Source organism: Xiphophorus maculatus, chromosome 19 (genome assembly GCF_002775205.1).
Source record: "Xiphophorus maculatus strain JP 163 A chromosome 19, X_maculatus-5.0-male, whole genome shotgun sequence".
In the NCBI taxonomy this organism is placed as follows: Eukaryota; Metazoa; Chordata; class Actinopteri; order Cyprinodontiformes; family Poeciliidae; genus Xiphophorus; species Xiphophorus maculatus.
In genome coordinates this window covers 8,356,216-8,378,744 of record NC_036461.1, presented here as the reverse complement: position 1 = coordinate 8,378,744, position 22,529 = coordinate 8,356,216, and the positions used below count along the sequence as shown (strand labels likewise).

The window sequence follows — 22,529 nt, the reverse complement described above, 5'->3', positions numbered from 1 at the left end:
GTTGTGTTTCTGCCTCCCCATTCACAGACATGCAGCCGCCCCTGTTTCCGTCTCACCCTCCTCACTCTGCCATGCCAACCCCCCACCACCACCACCTCTCTCTACCCTGCCTGCTGCATCCCTGTTCACTCCTTGGCTCGGGCTCGCAGCTCTTATCTCTTCAGACGCCCCACATTCCAGCATTGCTGTGGCTCCCTGCCTGCATCCCTGGTCACGGCGATTCCACGGGTTCCCACAATCCTCGGCAGCTTGCTGATTTAGGGTGGGCAACTGACTCTCGGAAACAGGGGGGAGAAGGGAGGAACGGACGGGTGAGAGGAGAAGAGGGGCAGGGAAGGTGGACAGGAACAGAGCGAAGCAGAAAATTATAATTTCACACTTTCATTTTCTTCTAGTGTCAAATCTGCTCCTTTTTAAAGACAATAAAGAGTACATAAAAAGTGTATCTTTATTCAAACATTTTCATCTTTGAAGGAGCAAAACTATTCATGCAACAGCATGTCTAATGTCATCATCCAATCATTGACAGACACTAAACTGACCTGCAAGCAGAAACGGCAGATTACATCTTGAGAAAACCACTCTCGTACTCGCTGTCCATCGCTTTCCAGTTGTATCTCGAACAGCTGGAGAAAAAAATGCAGTGCTGACCAAGAACACAAACATTAAACGTAAACTGAGGAGATGGATCTGTAGATCACATCAGAAGTCATGCAATCATGCTTCTACAGTATATTCTCTCAATATGATCAATTTTTAGTGTTAGAATGCTTAAAAGTGAAAAAATCTAAAATCTAAAATTATTTTCACCAAAATATTTGCTGGGCTTGAGTGATGTCAGGCTGATTTGAGCGGGGCTTTGAATTCAAGTCAACTCCCAGAATGGATGATTTAAGTAAAACACATTTTTTGTAAATATTTTTTATGATTTGTAATTCTTCCTAAGAAAGGAAAGGGGAAAAATATTAAATCTGAAAATTAGATTTAGTATGAAAACACTCATATCATATTGTCATTTTCTTTTTGACATAAATAAAATTTATTTGTCATATTTATGTGAATAATAGTACATGCAAATAGCTTTTCATTAAATAACTGACAACTGGAAACCAAGATTAGAGAGTTTCCACACCATGTTACTGTTTTGAACAAAAATAGATTAACTAAATGCAGTTGGACTGCACTGTGCTGTAGCTGCTGCCTTGAAGCAAGATGGTTGCGGGTTCTCATCCTGTCCAGGAAGTTTTTTGTAATTCCGTTTTTATTTCCCCAGCCTCCTCCAGGTCAAGAAATATACCACTTGAAATTGCCCTGACGTAAATGAACGAGTGGCTAACTGGTTTCTGCAGCATTTAGCAGGTTGAGGATGTAATGCTATCATATGAATCAATGTGCTCAAGCAGAATCCTGTGTACAACATGAAGGACAGCGGACTACCTTAATGTAAATAAAAGTAAGTCATCAAAACTAGCTGATTGTTGATTTTTATTTCTATTAGAAAAAACAGTTTTCAACCAAACTTGTCCTGCCATTCATAATATGGCAGATATACTGATGTTTCTTCTGTGGTGTCTACTTTTATATGTGCATGTTTTAAAATGTGAAGCCTGTAATCGTTTGTCTTTATTTTAAAATAATAGCAAGACCCCTGCTGTACAGCAACTGCTTTCACGCTGTGACGTGATGTCGCCTCTGGTCCCAAGATAAACAATTAGTGACTCATGGCAGGAAAGCAAATGTTGTGCTTCTTACATTGCAGTTCTTATACAGAGATCAGAGTCGGGTTAAACCTACACCAGACGGTCAAAGCTTTACAAAAACTAGACTTTGGAAACAGACTCGTTATTTAGCACATCTCTAAAAAGAGTCTTGAAAAATTTACAAATTTAGTTTGTTTTCAATCCTCTCTCTGTCTGTGTGTTGGCTTTAATAAAAGTGGAGAGCAGCCTATCACACTGTTGATGCATGTCCCTGGAGTTAGCATGAGTGCACCTCTCTAATGATCAAAACATACTGCTTTTCATTATACCAATCTGTTTATCAAATTTGTTTACGTGCCTCCCTGGCAGCTAAAACAGCTTGAGTGCAGATTTAAGCGTGTACACGGAAAAATCAACACACATGCACACAGAAACACACCTCTAAAAGGGTCTTTGGCATTGTGACATTTCATATTTCATTTAAATCCAGAAGGGATTAAAGCCCCCCTGTTAGGAAGGAAAAGAGGAAAAAAAAAAAACACTTATTGAATCCATTAGTTTTAAACATTTAAAGGACCATCGAAGACAAACCGATGGAGGGATAGAGAGGGGTGTGTGTATGGCTTGTAATGTGTACTGAACACTGCATGGCATGGCACGGTGTAAGTCTGCCCTAGATTAAACAACCGTTTTAATCCCCCATTTCTGCCCCTTAAATTGGGTTTCCCTCAATCTCGGCCTTGGCATCCTAATGTGAGAAAAAGAAAACTAGAGCAGAAGCCGGGGCAATATAATCTGCACGTTAAAAGCTCTGAGAGCAGAACAGCAGAGAGGGGGAAAAAAAGACAACAGAATGGGTTCAGGCATTGATTGAGGTCAGAAAGGCTTCTTCAAGTCCAGCTCCTTTTCTCTTTTGGACAGATGATACTTTGTAGGAAATGTGGCTGTGAGTTTGTATGCAAACGTTATGTTTAAAAAGGCAAGAAATGATCTATCAGAATTTCTCTAGAGTGCATTTCTGACTCAAATGGTAGCATGAAGGAGAAATTTAGCCATTTGATCTGCATCACATTGACTCAGATTTAACACACCTTGCAAAAGTCTTGAGCCACCCTGCTCTTCTTCATAATTTGCTTCAAAAGGTTGACTGGTCTTAATCCAGTTTTTTTTTAATTTCTGGGGAATTTTGCCACCTATAAACTTCTGTTCAAAATTAATCTGTTCCAATTTTTGATACCCATCGATCTGTGTATATGTGTATGAATGTATGTGAAATGTGGTTGCTATATGATTAACTCTCATTCACATCTAAAACTAACAATGCATGTGACACTGAACCTTCTGTATTTGTGGTGAAACAAGGTAGTGGCAGTGTCATGCTATGAGGATACTTTTCTTCAGCAAGGACAGGGAGTTGTCAGACTAGATGGAGGTAACTGAGTACAAATGCACAACACATTTTCAGATAATTCCTAAGAGATTTTGAAAACCATGTTATCATTTATCTTCTAATTCACAATTTTGCAACACTTTGTTTATCTGCCACATTTCAATAAAATATCTAGTTTGTGGTTGCAATGTGAAAACCACATGAGATATGAATGGTTTTGCAAGGTTTGCATCAACTTTGATAATTATGCAAATAACACTAAACCTTGTTTATTCTTCTTTTATTTTTGCTAAAGAACAAATTTGAAAAACTCAACATAAAGTCACAAAATTAAACATTTAATGTAAAAATACATGATAATTCCCACAGCAGTGCACTTTCATCAAGTTTGGAGCAAGCTCTTGGCATCTCAGCTCCATGAGGGTTTTCCAGGACTCCATCATAGAGTTTGTTTCCGGCTCTGGCGCAGTCTGTCTCTCTCCTTGAGCAGGTGGGAAACGGCTGAGCGTATGACCGCCGCCTGGGGATCGGTGGGCTCTTTCTCCAGGTAGAGACTAAAGTGTTGAACGCTGCAGGTCAGCAGGTGGTCTGGACTGGAGCCCCGTTGGGCTGAGCGGAGCAGCCTCTCACATGCCAGAGCCAGGTTCTTGTCCCAGTTTGGAGGGTAATCTGATTGGGCCTCAACAATTTCTTTATACAGCTGCAAACAACAAAGAGGTGTGTGAAACTAGTGACGCATTAGACGCATGTTTAATAAGCAGAGTTTGTACACAGTAAAATTCAAGCACTTTCAAGGTAAGTTCTCAAACATTTCCAGCACCACACTTTGAAGATTAAAATAACACAAATGAGCTAAAAGAAAGACTACTATATTTCATTTATTACTGTGACAAGTAATGCTTTGTGATGGTATTCTGCAGCAAGGATAAGGTAAATTAAAATGTAACTAAATTTGATGTATACACCTTTACACCTGACTGGTCCAAGAGCAAAACACAAATTTCAATAACTGTCTTTAAGGTATAAAATACAAGTTAACCTTTATTTCAATTACACAGATCTGTAACTCTCTATTAAATATTCAAAAATAAAGGTTTTTTTTTGTTGTTTGGTAAATAGAAATAATTTTGGTAACTAAATAAGCTAAAACAAGAAAAGTTTAGTTTGATCTAACTTCAAACAGCGCAAAAAAAAAATTATTTTTATTAGATGTATGAAAATATTTGGTTTCAATTGAAAGTAATGTTTTCTAAATTTAGGGTTTTAATCAAACATTAGGCTGCACTTCATTACAAAACTGTCCAAACCTTGAAAGCACCTAAATGAAATTCAAGCATTTTCAAGGATCTCAGGCACCCTGAATAAGGTCAGACTCACAGTGTAAGACAGCTCAAAGAGACGCGCTTTCCCCTCTCCCTGCGTCCTCTCTGCCAGGTCAAACAGAAAGAAAGCCGTCTTCATCCTGAAACAAAGCACGGCGGCTCAGGGCTAAGTGCTGGATGGATGAGTCATGCAGATCCACGCTCTCAAACGCACCACTACGATGGAGTGATTTATGTAGATGCAGCCACCGAACAGAATGTACATGTAGATGCTCTACCGCACAAGACTGGTTTATGGAGATGTCGTCGGGACATAGCATGCATCGTGACGCAGCTTTTTATTTGCACTATACTGAGACGTCCATATATTGTGTGAAATGTTTAAACATACCTCGCTTGCCACATCTCCTCGTTAGCAACGCGCTCCCAGGACGCAGGAGGAAAACTGTTCAAAGTCAAGCAGATATAGTTTATTTAAAACAGCTCCAGGCAAAAGTTTATGCACAATTCCTGTAGCGATAAATGATAATGTTGCAGGTTTTAAGAATGCATCAACATGAAATGACTGAGCAACAATACCAGCTAACACATTAGACATGGGGTTAAACCACATCTTTCTTCGCTTTCCCGTGTGCAGACGCTTGACCTCTTTTTCAAAAGAATATTTTAGCAGTAAGGTCTCTCGGCTAATATTTGGCTTGTGGGCATCTGCGGACACGCTTGTCGTGAGGGCGCGGGAAATAATGTCACAGTATTCAGCCGTGGATATGTGAGTGAAAGAAGGGCTGCTGGCAACAGCAACAGAATATGGAGCTTTGACTAATTCCAGTTTTGACACAGTTATTGACAAAATGCAATAAGGAACTCATTATTTTTCATCTTCAGTCTCATTTCAAATGGCTGAGGGCCTAATGTCTTGCACTGGTTGCATTCACAAAGAGGAGGATCGCAGCATGGAGAGCGCCGAACGAAGTCAATGTGAGGAAACCCTGCATGAGTCTGAAGAAGGGAGACCACAGAGAGAAAAAGTAGCAAGCGGATTTATTTCTAAAGATTTGTCTTTTTTTGTCAGCAGCAGCCCTGCAAAAACTACACTTTGCTAATATTTAAGCCCCTAAGCATCTCTGACACAGGTACTGAGTGGCTTTATGGCATAAAAAGATTTCAAAACTGAAAAACTTTTCATTTTGCCATTCCTGCCAGTTTTCAAACACATGCCTCGTTTCCACTGAGTGGTACGGCACAGGTCGGTGCTGTTCGGTACGTATTTTGTCCGTGTCCATTGTAAAACTGACCTGTAATGCAGCATTCCTGAGTCTGTGGGACAACGGTGTGGTACGGTTCGGGTGGAGGCGTTTGGGTTAAACACCGCCTGCCCAGTCCACCACCAGCTGGACTCGCTCTCCTAAATAAAAAATGAATCAAGCCACACCTATCTGTGCCGTACCGCTTAGTGGAAATGAGGAATTGAGTGATTCAGTGTTACCCTCCCCCTCCTGTTGCTGTGCACTACTGATCAGATGGCTGAAAGAGGGTTTCATTATTTTTACCAAATTCAACATGTTATGGATTCATTAGACAGATTGACATATTTTAAGCAGTCATTTCTATTCATTTATAATATTATGCCTTTCAACTAATGGAAACCTAAAATTAAATGTCTCAGAAAATAATCAATAAAAATATTTTAATACAGAAATCTTGGATCATTGAAAACTATACAGCCAATATGTTTAGAATGTGGTTGGAGCTCCTTTTACATGAATTATTGCATCTGTGGCCTACGACCTCCAGGTCCTCTCCATTGTTGGGTTCTGGTGTCTCTCATCTTCCACAGATTCACTGCTTGGTTTGGGTCAGGTCAGTTTCCTGTCCTATCAATCACAGCGATGTTATGGTCACTAAAGCAGGTACGGATGATGTAGCTTTAGTCTCCGATACGTCTGTGTGTGATGGTCTTAGACTTTGTGAAACTTCCCCAACACTTATATTGGGTTTATTTCACAATCCTCTCAAGGGTGCAGATACCCTTTTATTAATGCACACTTTTTCCTTCCACTCAACTTTCCATTAATTGCTTGGATATAGCAGTTAATGCAATGACTTTTAGAGGCTTCTGGAGGACGGTGGTGAATGCTTGACAATGGCCAGCAGTATTTCCAGTTATGGGGTAAGACGTGCTATGACATTTATGTCATAAAATAGATGTTTTTTATTGGCTTTATAATATTATAAGCTCCTGAGAAATGTTGTTTCTGAGAATTTGGGGTTTTCAAAAGCTGTAAGCCATCAAATTTTATAGAAATAAATGCTTAAAATATATGACTCTTTGTGTAATGTTTCTATGCATGGGTTTCACTTTTTTAAACTTATTTACTGAATAAATAATAAATAATAAGTAATATCATTTGTTGATGATCAGATTTATTGAGATGGAATCAGGCAGGTATTTTTGCTTTAGTTTGAGAGTAACAGACAACTTTGCTGTAACTAATATTCAACATGTTAAATTAATTTAGCAGCAGTGGAGATAGCTATTGCTTTTTGTTTCAAATAAAAGCAATTAGATCATGTCATACAAGTATGTCTGACTTTTTTGTGTAAATACAGTGATGCAGTGAAACTGTGGTACCATTAGAACAAACTTTGTGGTCATAAACATGGTTTTCTGTTGTTAGTGGTCACCTGTTGTGTGGCTCACTCCAGTTATAGAGGCGGCGGGTGCGCTCGGCCCAGCGTTCTGGGTGAAACTGCCTCTGAAGCGGAACCAGGTAGTCACACACACCCAAAGGCCAACGAGAGAAGCTACGTTCCCAGCTGGGATCTCCATCAGTCAGGCCGATGCAGGCAAACACATCCCTCCTATAACAGTGAGGAGGGATTGAGGAAAAACAGGTGACTTATGTTGAGAGACAATATACATGCAAGCATTTCTTCACATCCCAGCACCTTGTGGCCTCACTTTATCCCTGTGCTGCTCACCAACCCTGGGGGTTAATCCCAGAGGTCAGTATTACCCCACAGAGGGAGAATATTGTTGGCCTGGCAAACACTGCCCCCTGGTGGGCTTGGTATTAACCAGGCACAAAACAGTTTTAGGGGTTTAGATCCTCCTGGGGGAGGAGACATAAGAACAGGGAGCAGCATTGAGTCCAGCAGAGATCCTTTAACCAAAGCCAGTTGATTAGTTGACTTTTGTAATTCATCAAACTCTTTTCCAGCCTTAACAGTTCTGTGGGCTTATCTTCTCCCTGCACTCATGGCTGAGTGGACCGTCCCCACTGATCTCTCCCTTGTTAGATCACCCACTTGTTCATTCAGACCATTGTTACCCTCCCAGTTCAGTCGCTCAATTTAACATCTCGCTATTTAGCTGTTCAGCTCTTCCCTATTCTCTCAGAGACTCACTGTGTATTGTGGGACAGGAACCGCTCGAGACTAAAGGTGTCCTTTTCTTCAGATTGGACCGGGTCCCACCTTCGGCCAGGAAAATGTACCCCAGGAAGATGCTCCCCCAGCTTGGTCACATACCAAGAATATGTCATCATCTAGCAACAAGAAAGATCAACAAATCTTTGTGAAAACCTTTGATTAAGTAGCAACAAAAGAAAAAGATTACCAAAGTGTTGTTTATTTATAGAGATGCACCAATCAAGAGATTTTGTGGATGATTTCCACTATAAATAACATCAAATATACTTGTTCGATACTTTCTGGGTAATTAGAAAATTTAATTATCAGAACAATAAATTTTAATGTAATGATTTCTCAATCAAAGCTTCCCAAAATTGCATGTCTGTCTGTCTGTCTGTCTGTCTCCACCACTGAAAGTACAGAAAGTCTGCAAATTCAGAAAAGTCCTCCAGGTGACAATTGAAGAGATCTCTCAATATAAATAAAACCAAATTACCGTAATAAGGATTTTAGTTATATTTCAAAACACATACAACATGATTAGAGCTTTCTATTGAGCAGTTGCTATCAGCAATCCCTGCCCATTTTCCTTGTATTTAGTGAACCCTTAACTCAACAGAGAGGTTTCCAAAAGACTGCCAGCATTTCCTAATTCAGCATGTTCCACCACAGACACACTTTGACTCTTTAAAAAGATGAAACAGAGTAACTTGGCTGAAATATGATTAGCTTCCTGTTTTCAGTTGTAGTATCCTGAATAACTAATCAACACATCCATTCCTTTAGAAGCTTCTTAAATCTGCTGTACTTCCTATGACTTCATTTAACCTGCTTTGTTCAATAATTACAGTGAAAAGTGTTTTTCCTCAGTGCGACCTGGTAACCATGTTGTGTGGTGGGTTCACTGATCAGGACAAAGATTGGATATTTATTGACTGACCATCAATTCAAGCATCAGAGTTTTTCAAAAAAGATATATTTTTTGATTAATAGCCAGTTAATAGATGCATCTCAATTTCTTTATGGTTATCAAAAATGTTAGTAAAATCTGTATGGATGTTTAAACACAGGCACATTTAAATCTATGCTCATGTCTAGGAAGACATTTTAGCAACCAAAAATAATTTTTACTTGAAAAAAGTAAAAAAAAAATTAATAATAATAATAATTAATTAATTTAAAAAAAAAAAATTAATTTTAAAAAATTACATTTTTGTGCTGCTATACATTCATCCTACAAGATTTCATAAAATCCTCTCTTGCATATGTACAATTAAATAAGAAACGGTCCTTATTTACATACTTCAGGGAAAACTTAAAATCTATTTGGTTTGTGTAACTGAAATTAATGCATAAATAATTAAAAATGATCTGCACTGACTTTTTGATTTATACTGTTATCAGAACCGTAAGGAGAACAGTTGGATAGCTAATAGAGGCAGCAGACATGGAGGTCCTGACCTCCTGGTCGACCAGGCGGATATCAGGCCGGATGTCCTGGCAGTAGTGCAGGTAGCGCAGAGAGTTTCCTGGCAGGTCTCCTCTGGTCAGGATGAGTGAGTCTTTTGGGAAGGAGGCCAGCAGCTCCCTGCCGAACCGCTCCACCACATCGTTCCTGCTCTGGTCACACTCCCTGAAATAATTATCATGCATTCAATTCACAAACAAGTGCAGCCTCAGAGATCTGTGTTATGTATACTGATGTGTACATGTTTGCATGTATACTTTCTGGGTGCTCTAAGGGGAAGTCGTTGGTTTTTCCCCTCCACCCTTTTCCTTCAAACAGCACTCTGACTGCCTATCTAATTGTAGAGAGACAGGTGTGATCGGTTTGACAGCACAGGCCATGCTCTCCTGCTTGATCAAAGCTGCTCAGTGATGGCTGTCTGGCATACTGCGGAGCTGCGCTGGTGTAATCTGCCTTCTCGGACAGCTAACATCTCAGACTGAGCCCTGCGAGTGGAATCTGCATGCTAACCGAGTCTCTCTTTAGCCTTTACCAACAGCCACAGAGGGAAAACCTGACATGTAGAGTTCAGACCTGTGGGATGAAGTGCAGGAGAAACAAATCAGGTTGACTCAGGAAAAACATGCACCTGGGTAGGGATTTTAGACAGAAATAAAAAGGGAGTTTTTATTCTGTCTGAACTTTAAAAAGCAGAAGGCTAAAACTTTGAAGTTTTTCACATTTTACAGATTTGTCTTCTACAACCATTTTAGCTGCAATTAGAGCTACAAGTCTTTCAGGGTAAGTTTCTATTGGCTCTGCACATCTAGATTATTCTTTTTTATGATCAGCCTCAGTCCGGAATGATGGAGCACATCGATAAATATCATGTTTTTTATTTTCTTTTTAATTTCATCTTATACTAGATTTTACTTAGGTGTATTTCATTGAAGCAGGCTGGATAAATATGTTTAACCCCCCTTTTAAGCCCTTTTCAGAGTTTAATTCATGTGTGACTTTATCTCCACTTCTCAATGATGCTCTACTTTGTGTTGATCTAGCATATGAAATCGCAGTAAAATATATTTATTTAGAAAGTTAGTTGTTACAACTTGATTAAAACTGAAAGAATTATGGGGAAATAAACCCTTTTTCAAGGCGATGTATTTGTTTGGTTCCAGAGTAACTTCTGCAGCAGGAGCACTGTTTAACTGACAGATAAATGCTCAAAGATTGTGCAGAATTAAAAAAGCTTGCCGCTAAAACACAATTACAGCTTGGAATTACTAATAGCCTGTGGAAGTGCAATACAATGCAGCTATAATAATTATGTCCACTGTGATCAGAATCTTAGCTGTTGTAAAATTGGTTCTGTAATTGTCTGCAAACTTGAATGTTACAAAGCTGAACTGGAGTTTGAGTCCCAACAAAATAGGAGAGTTTAACAACGAATCTACAGGACAGAAATGATGCCAAACAGCAAACTCTGAAAGGAAGCTTCGAATGCTGACTTTACTTTTATTCTTGCCCTCTTTAACTGAAAGGCAACAAATTTAATCGCTTAATGTTTTATCAGGATTAAAGTCTGTTATTTCACATCCAATAAAATAAATATTACCCCGCTTTATCATTAGAAGATGGCACTGGTACATGTTTGTTTGTCTCATAAGTCAATGATAAATGTTCACCTGTGGTTGGTGCGTCCCATTTGTCCCAGCAGAGCTAAAACGAAGACCCAGCCGATGGTCTTCCACAGCCCCCCGTGTCCCAGCCACCTCTCCATCTTACTGTGAGCATGGCTCAAACCGAGGCCGGCCAGAACACAAACTGCAGCATCGCTCTGGAGCCAAAAACGCTCCACCTGCAGGAAGTCAAACACACACGTAAAATATGCATCAAATCTACTCATAACAATAACATTACATTTATTTATAGTGCTGCAGCAAAACACTTTAGGCAGCTGATATCTTTCAAATTGGATGTTGAAGAGAGACGTGTTGTTGCATACCACTCCAAGCAGTAACGGTCTGCTAATGTCCAGGTTAGCTCTCCATGCAAAAAACAGAGAGTAGACAAGCAGCATTGCAGTCAACAGCCAGGAAACTGAGCAGCAGGTCCTAAACAGGAAATAACACAAATCATAGAGTCAAGTATATCATCTGCTTTTATTTCCAATCAATCAATATTCAGCTATAATGCAAAACTATTTCGTTTCCCCCTCATTCTGCCTTAATATGACCAGCAGCCTGAATGTATTCTACTCTGATTTTATCAGACAAGCCAACACAAAACATGCATCATTTTGACATGGAGTAACAATGGTTGTGGTTTAAATAATGGTTTAAAAGTATTTAAAAATGAAAATCTGAAAAGATGTTTTTTTGTTACATTTCTGAATAAAATCCAATTGATTTCATAAGTAAACAGAGCTGAGAGGTTTGTTAAAAACAATTTTGAACAAACAGCATTTTAAAAACCAAAGAACACAACAGACACATCAATTTAAAAAGACGAAAGAAAATAAAACCTCTTAAAGGTTGCAAAAATCTTGTGAATGGAGCCGAGGTTTGTTTGTAAAAAAAACAAACAAAAAAACCCAATAATAATAGGTAAAAATAATGCATATTTTTTACTTCCACTTCACAGGTATCCACAACTTGTTGCTCATCTTAGTGAAATCCGCTGAACTACTGAATATACTATTCAATATCATGTCTATCTATCATAATATTTCTTCATTAAAAACAAAAATATTTTTGAAAATATGTTGAATGACTATTAGTACTAACAAGCTACTTGCAACCTGAGAGGTGCATGATTGATTTCCTAATGAGTCATAAAGAGCTGCTGCCAGCCTCTGAATCACAAAGCTGTAAAATATACTTAGATTACTAAAAAAAACAAACATGTTGCTCTCATGGCAAAAACAAGTCATTATCTGAACCTGAAAAGAATCTTCTCAGTAAGACCATGCTCCCCAGTAACTAGATGTTGATGGTGTTTTATACATGAAACTACTTTTAAAGGGGCAGTATTATGCAAAATTTACTTTTTTTAGCTTTGCACCATGTTATAATGCTATTCCCTCATCAAAAACATACTTGGAGAGTTGCCTTGATTCTCTCATGTCTGTTTGAGAAATCCTTTAATCTCCTATGGCAACCATTCAGCTGTGCCAAACACCTGAGCGGACCTTGCACCGCCTTTGAGACACAGCTCCTCCTCAGAGGTGCAGTTTCGAAGCTTCCACCTCAGAGAGCAGTTCTCTCCCACCACATCCCCACTCAGATCCTTGAGACTAGCCAGCAGCAATTAGCAAATACCTGCCAAGAACTGTGCATCTGCAAATTATATGAGCTACGTCTCAGTGTAACGCTCCTGAAAGAGCAGGGGTTTATAAGGCATTAAATTACAAAATCAAATTTCTTTTAAGTCATATTTTATGCATACTGTATAGCATTTTATAACAACTGAAGGAAACATAGTTACTTGACTGTGCTATAAAATGGTACTATGATCCAGGAGAATACATAATACTTAATCATAATCTTTAATCATAATTTCCTTATATCTATACAGAGTTAAAAAAAACAATTATTTGCAAAACGACTTTTGGTGCGTAAGACAGTACAAACTAAAATTTGCAATGCTTCCCCTTTGGCACTCCGAAGGTTGACCTTGGTCTTCTTCATGAGTTTGTGTGTGTGTGATTTATTAAAGTGCACCTCAGGGGGAAGCTGAGAACGGCTGGTACCCTGCAGAGCTCCAGGGCAGCACCAGGCTTTTATCAGTACCACCCCACAGACCCCAGCAAAGCCACCACTGTAATAAATTACTGGATCCCAACGACCCACACATACACACACACACACACACACACCCCACGCCCCCACACACACGGTGACTTACTGCCACACAGACACATTTGAAAATCCTAAATAAATATCAACCCCTCTCAATCTGAATGAGGAGCGTCATGACAGCCTGACAGCGAGGTGCCTCAGCCCCGTTTTGTGTTCTCCTTTTTCAGGATCAGCGTTTTGTCAGTGGTTTTGTTAGCCATCTTTCACTGCAGGGGATTATATTTTTTTTCATTGAGAAGTGGCTGCTGAGCGTTGTGTGTTGTGTGCTGCCATTTTGCTCATTCTACCTGTCCCACAAGGAGAAGAGAAGGCATATTCCTGCCAGAACCAAAACAGGAGGAGAGAGATCCGCCAGGCAGTGGTCCAGCTGGGCCCTGCACACACAGAACACACACATACGGATATGTAGCATATGATGGACACCAAAGACAAGCTCAATTACCCTTCATGATACTAAAGTCAAGGACAGCAATTATCAAACCATGTGAAAACAAACTCCCTGGACTGTGTGCTTCCTCTTTCAATCGGATTGACAGATACGAATGACTGTGTCATCCGTCCCCGGCAACCCTGTCCTCTCCTCACAGCGCCTGTCATTCACAAAGCGCTTGCTCAGTGCAGAGAGATAGTTCCCTGCCTCTTCCTTAATACCCATCTCTATTTGACAGCTTATTGAGTCTCTATATCTCCCAATGAACGCTGTGTGTGATGTGGTGGTGAGTGTGTCTGTGTGAGTGTGTGTCAACGTCTCCGGCGGGTTTACGTCTCCGCAGCGACATGCCTGTCATGTTCGTCTCTTTCCCCCATATTGAAGGTGTGCATGTCCATCAAGCAGCAGGGGTGATGGGAAAGGGTGGGTGGCAGGCAGAGGGGGGTCTGGTGATGGGGGGGGTCCTAAGATGAACATGCAACCCCCCCACACACCCTCTCATGTCCCATCAGTTGAAGAAAAATAGCAGCAGAGGGAAGACTGTACCGGTGGCGAAGAGCAAAAAGAGGATATTTATTGGTAGGGGGAAAAAAAATAAAATTTCTCCAGCTCTGCTGCAGTGTTTGTCATCACAGCTTGTCACGGTTCACCACCAGAGCTGAGTGATCAGTTCAAACTGCAAGAGAAACAGAACACAGCGTTTTTGGCCCCGTAAGCAGGTTCAGCTCTTTGATGGGAGAGAGTGGAACAGGAAGAACAAAAGCTGCCAGACTGAGCGGCGAAGGAAGAAGGGACTCTTGGCTCTCTCTCGGAAGATTGGCGTGTCTGCAGTTAAACCTGAGTAAACCACCATAACCATAAAGCATTGAGTGGCTGCGTCCTCCATCTTCAGAAACTAAATGTGCTCTCAGTGTGTCTGAGATCAAAGCCAACACTTTTTACAGTTTCTCTTTTGCTCCATCTTACAAACACAAGTCAAATTCACACAGACTCTGCACATGAACCAGAAAAATGTTAATAAACATTTAGCCATGTGTATATATAGAACGATGCAAAATGTGAATTTTAAGCATAACAATTTTCTACAATGACTGTGATTATAAAATATCTATACATGAACTTGAAATAACTTGTAAAAACTTTCATTGGCATTGATCTGTGTCACTTTTTGTCACTTTACTATTACAAGTGACATATTATTGGGATTTTATGTGATAAACCAACATAAAGTAAACATATTCTCTACTGCAATAAGGTCAGAGTTTGAACCAAACCACTTGACTGTAGCTTTGGCTGTATTCTAAGAGTTTATTTGTTCCAAAATCAGTGTGGATGTGTGTACACTAGAGTCTCAACTAATTTGAACATTGAAAATTCAAGGAGAAGACAGGGTTCCCATTTTGTAGTAAGTACTGTTTAGTAGGAACATTAACATGCTGGAAATAAAAGTAAAAATCACATCAATTACATACTAAGATACTTGATAATTAGGGTAACGTTGATAAACTCACTGCAGCATTGAGCTCAGACTCACAGAGGTCTCTGTGTTTGCCTATAAAACACAGAAAAGTATAGATAAAAACCATAAAGGGCAAAAATATCCAGATACTACAACAACAACAAGAAGTTTCTTTTGTAAAACATGATGTGCAGATCCAAAAACCAGCACGTACAAGACTAAATGTCCCATACTCTGCCCTCAGTAGATGAGTCAGCAAACCGGAAACGGTAGTTTGGTCCCCCCAGCTCCAGCGGGCGCTGTTGAGGTAGGATGAGATGGGTAGGTAGATGTACGGGAAAAAACCAGCGATGAAACAAAATCCCAGAGATACGAGGCCCAAAAAAGACAGCTCCTGTTTAAATTGGAAAATGAATACTATTTTTGAAGTATTCACAAATATTGTTTGTTTACTGTATGTATGTAAGAGTAGTTTTACCTTTAGAGTAAAGAGTCGGTAAAGGACCCAGGGAATGATGATCAGCACATACAGGACCAGAGTGTGTTGATTGCACAGCCCCAGGCCGCAGCAAAATGCGCCCCAATGCGCAATCTGAAAGAAACAATCGCAACATTTCACCAATGTCAGTTTAACATCTAACACCTAAAGAAAAGGAAGATGACAGATTAGTAAGGATGAGTTTGATAGGACTACCTTCCTCCTCTGCCAGGAGTTTTCAGCACAGTGGAAGCTGGCCGTCAAGAAGAAGAGCGCGCCGACGAAAAGGTTGTTGAGGGTGAAGACTTCTGCCACCATCGACCACTGCCAGCTGAGCCTGGACACAGCGAACAGTCCTCCAGCCAGGACCGCACCGGGTCCAGGACCTGTCAACCTAACAACGAAGAAGGGCCTTTAATTAATTTTTTAGACATGCACATATGAGAGTTTCTTGGCTAATTTTTGATCTTGGATTTTGTAAGGCTTTGACCAATTTTAGGCAGAACTGTGATTAACAGGATTAAAAGTTTTTTTGTTTTACGATCATTATCTATATTAGGAGGAACTCACGTCTTGTTGCTTCCCTTGACATTATTTTGAACACCTCAAACTTTCTTCCCTCAGTAACAAATACTTCACTGAAGAACGTGAGTGGCAGATATAGGTGTGGTGTGTTCAATAAGCAGAAAAAGAACACCAGATGGTTTCTTAGTGCATAAATGACAGTTATGAAGAACATTTTGCACTTGTAAGAGTTGTCAGAATACTGGTATATTAAAACACACCGACTCATAGAAAAACACTAAACAGGATCTTCTGTGAAGATTTATAATAGAAAACACAATAATAAGCAGGATTACAAAACAGTGTTGTCAGCTAGTTAAGAATACTTAGGATGTTATTGAAAGTGGCAATCTCTAAAAAAGTGACAGATTATTTGTACAAAATGAGTAGAAATAATTTGAGATATTTTTATGACAAAAGTTTTCTTTAATATAAATATAAATATGTTTCATCATACCTTTGTGAAAAATATTTTATCCTCACAAACTAAAATATCTATTAAAGATATCATTATTAGACAATTCTACAAGCTACACATCTTTATAATAGAGTTGCAGCCATTGGGCTTTTTTGGCTAATTACCATTCTACTGGGTGTCATCTTTCAAACACAACAGAAAATGAAGACATTATAAGATTATCTAGATTTATGCATCAAAATACACATCTCTAATTTTAAAGTCAAAAAAGCGGACTGAAGTACATGCTGCTGGTTGATGCAGTCATAGGTTGAAAAGGAGGGAGTTTTTAGGTTTGATGCTTTAACAGAAGGTTTTTAAAAAATCTGATTTTACACAATTTAACCAGGAAAAATTGGCCGTGTAGCCCTACTTTAGTTTAATTTCCTACAGATTTAAGTTATGTTGAACCACTGTGTAAAAAAGTAAAATAAAAACAACAAAGTCAGCAACTTTAAACTGCATACAAATTTTCCGGTAAAATAAGCTCCTACTTCTTTCAGACTAATTTAGGAACCAGCGATAATCTTCCTTCTGCCCAATTTTTGCTTCTCGGACCAGACCTTCAAAAAAACACACACACACACACACTCGCTGTGAAATGAGGTAATTCATCAGAACTTCGTTTCCAGCAGCCGGTTGATCTCAAACAGAGAAACCACCGTGGTGGAGATAGCACTTTATCCTCCGCTTCTTAAATATAATGTACGCACAAAAGTTTTCCCTTTCCTCCTCTCCTGTGCCGTTCCCATCTCCTCTGCAGTAATTGAAGCAAACTTGGGATAATCTGTCATATGCTAAGACCCAACACTTACTACTATGAGAGACAGAGAGAGGGGGGAGAAATTAAGGGGACAAAATAGTGCAGAAAAGTGTGCATTAAAGGGGGGAGACAGCGTGCGGGATGTAGGATGAAATACAGGAAAAGGAAAGAAAAAAAGTTCATGACGAGAGAAGGGAAAGAAAGGAAAGAAAAAAAGCAGCCCAGTCCCCAGCATGCTGGCTCTGAAATATGAACAGGCTCGACAATTAGGGAAGTCAGGCAGTATGGCCCTTTCCACTATTGTGTGGAGTGGCTTAGAGTCCTCATCAGCCTATCAGCTAACTGACAGGCAGAGAGCTGCTCTATTCAGCACCGCAGATACAAGCTGCAGGCCAAACGGCTGCCAGGTCCCTTATGACCCCACAATCCCTTGCCGGTGACAGCTTCAAGCTCCATAGCAAATTAGGCGCTCTCACATTACAATCGCAGAAGACAGATTCCATTAACGGTATCTGAAATTGAGTAGAGAGCAGGCCCGTTATCAGACCTGACTCATAAGCACCGCCATTAATCACAAGGCATGATACCATTTATACATTTCCAGCTCTCTGCCTGCCGCTGTGATAGTCAGTCACAAAAGGCCTGATGAGACTTAGGCTAGGGGAACAATGGAGCTTTCTGAGGAAAGCACGGCAAATCAGGGAAAAAAGGAAAGGGAGAGCGAGAGAAGGGTAGGGAAAAAAACTCCAGCTTGCTGACTACTTCCCATTTTCTCACCCACCCTCTACTATTTTCCCTCTGTGTTCTCTGAATGAGACTGTACAGTATATGTGAGAGTGTGTGCACTTAAAAGGGGGGATGGGGTGTCGAGTCGTGGGTCTTAATAAGAGATAGCAGCGTCTTTCTCGCTGCACCGCTCCAGGAATTAGTTGTAACTTGCAGGAAGGATGAAGAAGGGTGGCAGCGCGAGGGAGGGGAGCAGACGGGGACTTTTGTTGAGGTGCAGAGACCTCCCGCACCCATAATTTTACCTCACTGCATGACAATTAACCCACAGCTCATGGACTTAGCGGGGGTGGGGGCTGGTTTAGGGGTATAGCACAGGGTGCTGGGTAGTCATGGGGGGTCCAGCAATGTGGCTATTAAACAAAGTCTGCCCCTGCTTCTGAAGTTCGTCTGATGGCCACATTTTCCATCACACTCAGTCCTGTTTTCACCTTCTTTCTTCTCTTAAATGCCCAACAAATCTCTCTGGTGGATCTTGTCAGTCATTAGGAGTGCAGTGATGTGAGTACAGAGCAGCTTGTAAATGACCCGTCTGTGTGAGCAGGACCACCTGGGTCCCAGTCAGCCTCCTGGGCATTTCCACAGCTCACTCCTGCTGGCTGGGTCCTCCCGGGTCTTCTGGGTATGAACAGGACACATCCTGACATGAGCATGGCCGTGTTCCCTGTTATCAGCAGTCGGTGCAGAGCAGGCTGCTGCTCGGTGACAATGGGCTGGTTGAGACTCAGCAGGAAAGTGACAACAGTCAACAATGAGACTATTCTATCAGCTGCGCCGGCCCACTATAAAATGTCTACATCATTTGGGTAATTAACTGAACACCGGATACAGGAAAATCTTAATAAAACCAAATATCACCAAAACATTCTTTTATGTAAGTAATTTAATTCAAAAGAGAAACTCATACAGCAAATAAATTCAAAGCCTAATGAGAGATATATTTTAAGTGTTTATTTCTGTTATTTTGATGTGAATATTGCATAAAACCAAGACAAAAAAACAGGGTTTCTGCAGGATTCATCAACTCATATTTAAGGCTTTTAAAGACCTTTTAAAGACTAATATGAAAAACATTTAACACCTGTTTCACGACTGAAATGTACAAGAGAAAATTGCATATTTTACATTGTAGTAGTGCCCAGCTTTTTTTGCACAGAATGCACATAACATTGTATAGGTTGGCAAGAAGTAAGCCAGTGGAGAAGACAAATGTTGTCCAGCAGACAGTCAATAAATTTAAACCTACCCAACATAGATGCAAAAATTAAAAAAATAAAAATAAAAAAAAGCTAACTAGATAGCAAGGTTATAAGCAGCCAGTTTGAGGGAGCCTCAATCTCTGTTGCTGGTGCAATTTTTTCTATCATGGATTTTCTTCCACTAAACTTTCCATCAACATACTTGGCTCTAGAAATGTAAGAACAGCAGTTACCTTTTGTAACTTACCCTCTGTCAAGCCAGCAGTATTTTCCATGATTGAGGAGACCAGAACATATTTTTGAATTATAGATATTTTTTATTGGCCTTATGTAATATTGTAAATTTATGAGATTTTTTTTCTCATTAGCAATACATTGTGATCATCAAAATTAACATCAACACTTGAACACTCATTACTATGTGTAATGAATCTATAGATCACAAAACTGGCTTCCCAAACTGAAATACATAAATTTTTCAGTGATAAATTTGACTGTCATCAAAAATAGAATTAGATATTTTGCTAAGTTTAAAAAACCTAAATGAAAGGATTCAATTAAAAAAAATGAAGTGTTATAAATTACACTTTAAACGAAACAAAAGCATTGCAAAAAAATATAGACTTTTTTCTTCCCCTCAAGGATTCAAGAAAATCTCTGAATAATCACCTTGAAGAACCAAATGAAACCTGCATGTTTACTCACTCCGTTCTACAACATCGGGCGGACGGGCGCCAGCATCAATCGTCGGCTAAATAACAGCACACAAAAAGCCTACACCAGCACTCTGTAGTGAATGAGGATTTACAATGGAGCTGGCCAAGCAAGCCGCTGTCGCACACCACCCAGGGGAGCAGACAATACCACAGCTGTGCTACTGTGGATCAGAGCTGCGCTGCTCTCTAACTGAGTAGTGGCAGCGCTGGAAAGGAATCACACATTCCTGAAGAGGGTAGAAAGCCCCGGAGAGGAGGTGGCCAGCTCAGGCTGAGGCCGAGGTTTCCAGCTGGCCCTCGCTCACACACCCCGGGGCTCCCCTCTGGCCAGGACCCCAGCCAGGGTACTTAGCAGCTATTATATGAAGGGTAAGTGTGTGATGTACTGCTTTGAAGTTTCAAAGCCAAGCAAGATAGACAAACATTTAAATGATAATGTATGTCAGGAAATCAAAGGCAGGGCTAAACCAAATACTGCAAAGTGTCAGTTTGTCATTATTGAATGATGAACTGGTACATGTATATAACACCATTATACACTCTTATTAACAATGAGTAGCTACATACTGTATATATTGAGTCTTCTAAAAAGAACTCATACTTCTTTTAAGGAGAACTATAGTGAGTTCTTAATTCATTTATTTTCATTTATTTCTTTTGAACAATTTGAGTTATTGTCAGAAGAAAAACATAAATAAAGTGGAACTTATACTCAAAGACATGGTCCACACATTTTTAAAATTTTATTACATTTACTTTTTGGTTTTAGAAATTTAAAATTTAAACATTTACCATAATATTTATCTCTACTTCAAGTGAGAGATGACACAAAAGATAATATATACTTCTAGATGGGAAACGTGTTTCAACAGCAGCTGAGTATTTACAGAGTGTTTTTTAGAGGTTTACCTTTAACTGCTAACTGGTTAATTGCCACCTGTATCAGTACTCTTCAACAGTAGTTCAATTACATTATGGAGTTCCTCAAGGTTCCATGTTAGCCCAGCTTTTGTTCTCTTTTGTATATGCTGTCTCTAGAGTTAATCTTTATTATGTATATTGTATAACATCTCTTCTTATTGCTTAGTGGATAGCAAACAAATAAGAAGACACTCTATTGTACAAAGCTGTTAAATCAGGGACTAAATATAAATGCTGAACCTCAATGAAAATAAAACAGATTATTTTCTTGATGGCATTTATAGGTTTGTCGTCCACCTACCTTAAAAAACTACTTTACAATGGCTGGTGATATGAGCTGTTTTTGATATTATACTTGCATATTTATTTATCCATAGTAATGTGCCTTTAATTTAATTTCACCTTTTATCTATGATTTAATTATAATATTATTTTACTCATATTTTTGTTGCTCTCATTGATACTTACTGTGTGTTCCTTTAGGACAGCAAGAAGTTGTTTGCAGATCTGTTATTTAACTAAACTTAAACCCTGACTTTTGATGTAGATTTAAAATATTTCCTCACAGATAACAGATCACTGATATATTACTGAAATAACAAAGGATTTTTTTTCTGCAGTACTTAAATACAATATATTGAACATGAATATATAAATATGTAAAATTAACCTAACAATATAAATATTTTTGCCAATTCAATCTGTTTTTTAACACATTTTTCACCAATCATAGATCCTGGAGCCAATCCCTGCATTCCTTCTTCCATCCTGTGTGCAAATGTAAGGCTGAAGGATAAACGAGGGTCCCGGGCTCCTTCCAGGAGAGCGCCCCTGAGCTACAAGTGCATGTAAAATTAATCACCACAATTCTCCACAAACAATACAGCCACTGACATGACAATTTCTCCCAGAATGCCATCTTAATCTCCACCCCACACACAAAAATTATGGGAATAAAAAAAAAAAAAACAATTTAGAGAAACCCTCCTGTTTATGCAATTCCCTGAATACCATTTCTATTGCTGCTTTTTCCAACAAAGTCATTAGGCACACACCAGCAATATATAAATGTTGCTGTATAGATTCCATTAACTAATTCTGGGTGAATTGTAATTGCCGAGTCTGATCTGTCTCTGTGCCTGGTGCCTTATTAAGGCAGCCTGTGGTGGGCGAGGAATGTAATATTGACGTCCGAGACAGACACAATCTCAGGCCCACGGGCGAAAGGAATATTAAACCGCTACTGTATTCTGCTGCCTATCTAGCCCTCCTCTCCGCCACCCCTCAGCTCTATCCTCACGCCGTAGCCAGTAATGAGGAAATAACATCTTCATTAGACATCTGTTTAACTGTATTAGAGGATAAGTCCTGGGGGAACCATTGGTCATGCTGAGGATGGGGAGAGCAGAGGAGGTCTGTTGGACTACAATATGACACATGAGATACAACAGAAAACAAAAGGGTCCAGAGGGCTTGAGGGGCAGGGGGGTTCTGGAAATGCACAGTGACTGGAATCAGCAGGGGTTGTGCTCTGCCAACCCAGATCAGCGATCACCTGGTTGAAAGCTAAAGATCCAGGCTTTTTTTCAGACAGTGAATGTACCATATGAACAGGTTCCA

At 39.7% G+C, this 22,529-nt stretch overlaps 1 protein-coding gene across 3 annotated transcripts in view; it reads right to left on the bottom strand.

Moving 5' to 3' along the window:
• Nucleotides 1-3,397: 3,397 nt before the first annotated feature.
• Nucleotides 3,398-22,529, bottom strand: part of tmem260 (transmembrane protein 260) — a 30,877-nt gene continuing 11,745 nt past the window's right edge. For all 3 annotated transcript variants that reach the window (XM_005797780.2, XM_023353167.1, XM_023353166.1), the window contains 13 exons: nt 15,720-15,897; nt 15,504-15,617; nt 15,240-15,419; nt 15,078-15,118; nt 13,424-13,510; nt 11,282-11,390; nt 10,962-11,134; nt 9,288-9,459; nt 7,821-7,960; nt 7,098-7,274; nt 4,804-4,857; nt 4,468-4,552; nt 3,398-3,790 (listed from right to left, as the gene is read on the bottom strand). In XM_005797780.2, the coding sequence (XP_005797837.1) occupies nt 3,530-3,790; nt 4,468-4,552; nt 4,804-4,857; nt 7,098-7,274; nt 7,821-7,960; nt 9,288-9,459; nt 10,962-11,134; nt 11,282-11,390; nt 13,424-13,510; nt 15,078-15,118; nt 15,240-15,419; nt 15,504-15,617; nt 15,720-15,897 (1,771 nt within the window). In that variant the 3' untranslated portion in view covers nt 3,398-3,529. The remainder of the gene's footprint in view (nt 3,791-4,467; nt 4,553-4,803; nt 4,858-7,097; nt 7,275-7,820; nt 7,961-9,287; nt 9,460-10,961; nt 11,135-11,281; nt 11,391-13,423; nt 13,511-15,077; nt 15,119-15,239; nt 15,420-15,503; nt 15,618-15,719; nt 15,898-22,529) is intronic.